Below are 6,040 nucleotides of genomic sequence, written 5' to 3' on the forward strand. Positions count from 1 at the left end.
CCGTATCCCCTGCATTGGCAGGCGGATTCTTAACCACTGCGCCACCAGGGAAGCCCCTGTCTGTGTGGTTTTTAATATTTATTTATTTATTTGGCTGCACCGGGTCTTAGTTGCAGCATGCGGGGTATTAGTGTTGGCATGCAGAATCTAGTTTCCTGACCCGGATCAAACCCCAGCTCCCTGAACTGGGAACGCAGAGTCTTAACCACTGGACCACCAGGGAAGTCCCAGAGTCACGCACTTTGAAGATGGAGGAAAGGGCCACAAGCTGAGGGATGCAGGCAGCCCCTAGAAGCTGGAAAAGATGAGGGAACAGACCCTCCCCTGGAGCCTCCATGAGGAACCAGCTCCGCTGACACCTTGACTCCTAGCCCTGTGAGACTTCTTTTGGATTTCTGACCACCACAACTGTAAGAGAATACCTTTGCGTTTGTTTGTTTTTTAATTTTTTTGGCTGCACCATGTGGGATCCTAGTTCCCTGACCAGGGATCTCCCTGCATTGGAAGCACTGGACCACCAGGGAAGTCCCCCTTTGTGTTGTTTGAAGCTACCAAGTTTGCAGGGATCTGTCACAGCAGCCACAGCAAACTGATGCAGCCCCCAGCTGCCTCCCCCTTGCCCTTGTCTGGGGTCTTGTCACACACGTCTGTCCGAGCACTTTATCACTTTGGTCCCCCAATGTGTCTGTGAGCAACTACAGAGCCTTCTATGCTCTACGGCTCCCCACCGTCCCTCCCAAAGCCTCGGGCACGAGCTTGCACCCAATAGGCGCTTAATAAATGTTGGTCAAATGCAAGTACATCTGTGTCTTTATTTTTATTTACAGCAGTTGAGAGGAACAGGCTTTTGACAGCAGTAACTGCTGGTTTCCCCACAGTCTGATCACAGAACTGGAGCCCCCATGGCCTGAGTGCCCGTCAGAAGTGGGGAGCAGCCAGCACTTTGGCTGAAGCAGAGGAGGGCTAGGCCACCCACTGGGGCGAGAGACAGTTCTGACCATCTGTGGCAGCCAGAAAGAGGCCTGCTGGAAACCAAGCGGACCAGATCCCAGCAGGCAGCAGGTGGGGCAGGGGGATGTTCCCATGGGCCCCAGCTCTGCTCTGTTCTTGGCATCCCTGTCCACCTGGGGCTACTCTGGCCTCCTGGGCTCTGCTCAGGGGAAGGCAGCGAGCTCTTAGACCTGTAGACAACATCAGGTCAGAGAAGACCCAGCTGTCACACTTTGCAGCAGGAGAAATGTTGGTCCAGAGAGGGAAGGTGACTTGCCTGAGGTCACACAGCAATTTGCTGAATCCCAAAACAAGCTTGATGAGTCCCATCCAGTGCTGCCTCCAGGAGACTGGGGATCTGGCTGTGTGAGACTGGCCTCCCTCCAGGTGACACAATCTTGGGACCGGCCACCCAGGAGCCGGGAGCGGGGGCAGCCTCACTTGAGGTTGTGCTGGCTCTCGCGGTGCCGCCGCAGGTCCACCTTGCGCTGGAAACCCTTGGTGCACAGCTCACAGCTGAAGGGCTTGAAGCCTGTGTGCTTCCGGCTGTGGGTGATGAGGTTGGAGCTCTGGCTGAAGGCCTTCCCGCACACCTGGCACTTGTGTGGCTTCTCACCTGTGGGGCAGCAGGGACAGAGTCAGGGCCACCTGGACCAGATCTGCTGTCCCAATGCCCTGCATTTGTTCTCTGGAACTTTATTATGTCTTATCTCACATTCACTTTAGAAAATAGTTTGAAAAGGGAGACAAGAAAAATACAACTCTGGCCACCCACCCCCCTCCAGTGAATTGTACCCCGGTCTTAGGGCAGGGACAGGGTCCACCTTATCAATGGAGCCCAGTACCTGGCACAGGGCCCTGCACAAAAGAGGCACTGGCTAACAGCTGAGGAGTGAATGAATGGGGAAATGAATGAATGAATGAATGGATGGGGAAAGGAATGAATGGAGAAAGGAATGAATGAATGGGGGAATGAATGAATGGGGGAATGAATGAATGAATGGATGCAGGGATGAATGAATGGATGGATGAAGGGATGATGGATGAAGGGATGATGGATGGATGACTGAATGTGGGATGATGAATGAGTAGGAGAATGAAAGAATGGGTAGAGAGATGAATGAATGAATGAATGAATGAGCGAATGGGGAATGAATGAATGCGGGAATGGCTCAATGGGGACTGAATCAGAATGGCTGGAGGGATGAATGAATAAGTGACGGAATGGGGGAAGGAAGGAAGGACTGGAGGAAGGAAGGAAGGAATGGAGGATGAATGACTGGAGGAATGATGGTCTCACTTCTACCCAAGGTCACCAGTGTTGACACTTTGCTGTTTCCTCCCAGTATTTGTTGTATGCATTAAGTAGCATAGTATGTCCAGACCTCCAGTTCGAGGGGAGTGGCCTCCTCTGTGTAACCTGATGTCCCCCAACTCCCCCCACCCTTACCCCCGGCATCCAGGTCCTAACAGTGAAAGGTGGGGGCACCCAGAGGCTCTGCTTGGGGCCTGCGGGGGCTTGGCGGGGGTGGGGTGGGGGCAGGGAGGGGTTGGGGGACCCAGGTGGGTGAGGGGCGGTGGGGTAGAGAGCGGGGCGGAGGCCTCACCGGTGTGGATGTAGGTGTGCTTCTTCATGTCTGACTTCTGGTGGAAGCGCTTGCCGCAGAACTGGCAGGGGTAGGGCCGCGTGTCCGAGTGGATGAGCAGGTGGGTGGACAGGGTGGACGAGCGCTTGAAGGCCTTGCCGCACATCCGGCATTCGAAGCTGCGCTCCTGCCGGAGGAAACGAGGCCCTGGGGGGTCAGGCGCAGGCGGGGCCTCGTGACCCGGGACTGCCAAGCTGGCAGCAGGACTGGACCCGGCCGGGATCCCCTGAGGAACAGGACACTCCGTTGGGGTGGCCTCGAGGATGGGGCCTAGAGGAGCAGGACCCAGGGACCCCAGTCCTGCCTCCCAGGAGGGGCTGAGGCCTCCTATTATGGGATTTTCCCTTGTGGTTTGCTTAAGAATCTGAATTATGGGGGCCCGAATCTGGCTTCTACCTCTTACTCGTCACGTGACCTCAGGCAAGTCATTTAACCTCCCTGAGACTCAGTTTCCTCATCTGTACATTGGGCCAATATGAATAGTGTCCTTAAAAGGCCCTTGGGAAGATTGGAGGTCGAGAACTGAGTTGGCAACTGGCACGTGGTAACGTTCTAACCATCTTTTCCCGCTTTTCCCACCAGAGCTTTTATATCTGCCCAGATGTTAGCAGCTTTCCGTGGAATGGGATTCTGAGGAAGGGATTTCAGTATCAGGTAGAGCTAAGTGGGACAAGATGAATGTTTAAACCCAACTCCAAATTCTAAGAGTCAAAGGCCTCAAAGGTGAGAAACCTGCCCTGACCACCTGGGAGGCGGGGTCATTCCTCAGCGCCACAGACATCTCCCTGCCCCCGAAATCCCACCTGCACCCCTAGCCTCTTCCAATTGTACACGAAGCTGGCTTGGTCCATCAGGGACTGAAACGTAAGGGCAGGTGACGGAGACCCAGATCAGGGAGGCAGATAACGAGGGACCTCTGTTCTGTCACCCTTGGGGGCAGAAAGAGACCCACCCGAAGCCCCGTAGGCTGCCTGGGGGGAGCACAGAGCAGGAGTGGGAAGTGGAGGTCCTGTGCTCGGCCAGCTGCCCACCTGGGAGTGGACGTGCGTGTGCTGCTCCAGGCTCACCGCGTGGCCGAAGGTTTTGCCGCAGACGTCACAGGCGAAGGGCCGGGTCCCACTGTGGGAGCGGCGGACATGCACTTCGAGCCCGTGCGGGGTGGAGAATACCTGCAGGAGGAGCAGAGCGTGAGGCCCCGGGGGCTGCAGAGAGGGAGAGGGGCCGGGATCCCACCTCCGTGTGCAGCTCAGCCATAGGTGGGTGTACAGGCGAGGGAGCACTGGGTTGCTGATTCTGCTGGCATGTGCTGTGTGTCCTGGGAAGGTCCCTTTCCCTCTCTGTGGCTGTCTATACAATGGAGTCTGGGAGGGAGAATCTGGAAGGCCCCTCCTGGCTCTCTCTGGAGGCTGAATTGCCTGGTGGTTAAGAAGCAAGAGTTGGGCAGAGGCAGGTTTGAACACTGGTTCTGATATATACTTGCTGTGTGCTCTTGGGCAGGTGACTCAACCTCTCTGAGCCTTAGCCCTTTGTCCACCTCCCAGGGCTCATGCCATCAAGTGCCTAGCACAGGGCTGAGCACATGGTCAGGACTCAATGAACTCACAGAACATTGTGAGTCCTGATTCCACCAGAGGATCCAAGAGTCACAGCACAGGGGGCACCCAGCTTTGAACACTTGTAGCTGCCAGGGTGCTGGAGAGGGGACACGAGCAGGGCCCGAGAGCCCACCCACACCCCGGCCACCCACCTTGTTGCACTTGATACAGTGGTACGCGTCCATGCCGGCGGAGTAGTGGAGGCTGAAGTCCAAGGGCGGCTCGGCGCTGGGCACCAGAGGGCTGCCATAGAGGCTGACGGAGCGCTCCAGGAAGGCGGACTGCATGGTGGAGGGAGGCTGCCGGTAGCTGTGGCTGTAGGACGAAGCCAGGGCGTCCCAGGAGAAGCTGGGCTTGTAGAATGGGGGTGAGTCGGAGGATGGCGAGTCCCCGTCCTGGGGTCGGGATGTCACGGCAGGGCCCTCTGTGGAGAGCGGGACATATACCTAATGGTGAGATTAAAAGTAGGGCACCCACTCCCGCCACCCTCCATGTGACCTCATGCTGAGGCTCTGGTGTGTAGCCCAAATTATTTACTGAGGAGGGGGGGGTCTGGGTCCTCACTATGGCTCCTCGGCTTTTCAGTCCCGAAATGCACCCCAACCCCTGCAGAGCGCCCACCTCACCCACCGTGTGGGCCTGTCCAGCTGCCTCCTCCAACCCACCATACAGAAGCTCTTGTCTGGGAATGAGCTCCCCGTCCTGGAGAGATCCAGGCAGAAGCCTGAGAGCCTGGATTGTCTCTCCTTCCTGACTCCACAGACTCCAAGGGGCCCTGCTTCCACAAGTCAGTCCACCCTTTGCTCCCCTTGCACCCGCTGGGGAGTGGCCAAGGTCTCCAGCAGGGTACCTGGAGCCGAGGCCATCCTGGTCATCAAGCTCTGGTCCAGCTCCAGCTCCGGCTCCCGTTTGAGGTCAGTCCAGTCCAGGCACTGGTTTGGGAACAGGGTGCTGAGGACAGGGTTTGTGCTTAGGACCTGGTCCCTGGCCACTGTGGGGAGACAAGACATCAGACTTTAGCTCTGGGAAGTCCAGGGGGAGGCAGGGAAAGAGGGGCACCAGAGAGACCACTGCTGCTGCCCCCGGCTTTTCCCGCTCAGGGGCTCTGCCCAGGATGGTGGGAGCAGCATGGAATCCAGGAGGAGAGCCCCACCCTCAACCCCCGAGGAAAGCTCTTGGACCAATCTCCGTTTTTCCAAGCACCCAACATCAGCCCTCCAATTAGGAGCCACATCAGCTGCTGAGGACCAGTGCCCATCAGGATGCTCTCATCAACCCAAGGGGTGAGAGAAGATGGGTACGTTCATTCATTCATTCATTCAACCAACATTTACTGAGCTCCTCCTGTTCCCAGACTTGGAAGAGCGGCTACTTCCGGTGGGATGCTGCTGCATCCCCATCATGGGGGACAGGGAGTCCCAGTGGGTGCAGCAGAAGGCCGGCCTGGGCTCTGACTCACCAGGGCCAAGGGCAGGAGGCCAGAGCAGCTCATCCTCCTGGGTGCGGGGCTGGTGGTAGGTGTGAGCCTTCTTGCTCTTCACCAGGAAGGAGCGTGGCATTGTCAGTGGATGCCCCACACCTACAGGGGGAAAAGATGAGAAAGTTTAGGAGGGACAAGAGGACAATACTCCTCTATATTTTAGGGCCTCCTCCTAAAATCAGAATCCACTGTCCTGGGGAATTCCTTGGTGGTCCAGCAGGTAAGATTCCGTGCTCCCAATGCAGGGGGCCCCAGGTTCCATCCCTGGTCAGGAAACTAGATTCTGCATGCTGCAACTAAGAGCCTGCATGCCTCAATTACAAGATACC

At 56.9% G+C, this 6,040-nt stretch overlaps 1 protein-coding gene across 3 annotated transcripts; it reads right to left on the reverse strand.

Moving 5' to 3' along the window:
- Positions 1-1,427: 1,427 nt before the first annotated feature.
- GFI1B (growth factor independent 1B transcriptional repressor) lies at positions 1,428-5,790 on the reverse strand. Of its 3 annotated transcripts, none has more exons than XM_057724022.1 (6): positions 5,691-5,790; positions 5,082-5,222; positions 4,384-4,655; positions 3,668-3,805; positions 2,598-2,763; positions 1,428-1,606 (listed from the first exon to the last, which is right to left on the reverse strand). In XM_057724022.1, the coding sequence occupies exons 1-6, from the start codon at positions 5,788-5,790 to the stop codon at positions 1,428-1,430; spliced, it is 996 nt and encodes a 331-aa protein (XP_057580005.1). The 3 variants fall into 3 exon arrangements, with proteins under 3 accessions (XP_057580005.1, XP_057580004.1, XP_057580006.1); XM_057724021.1 differs by having other exon boundaries at positions 2,598-2,862; XM_057724023.1 differs by lacking the exon at positions 3,668-3,805.
- Positions 5,791-6,040: the final 250 nt, after the last annotated feature.

This window comes from Hippopotamus amphibius, chromosome 2, assembly GCF_030028045.1.
Source record: "Hippopotamus amphibius kiboko isolate mHipAmp2 chromosome 2, mHipAmp2.hap2, whole genome shotgun sequence".
Taxonomy (NCBI): Eukaryota; Metazoa; Chordata; class Mammalia; order Artiodactyla; family Hippopotamidae; genus Hippopotamus; species Hippopotamus amphibius.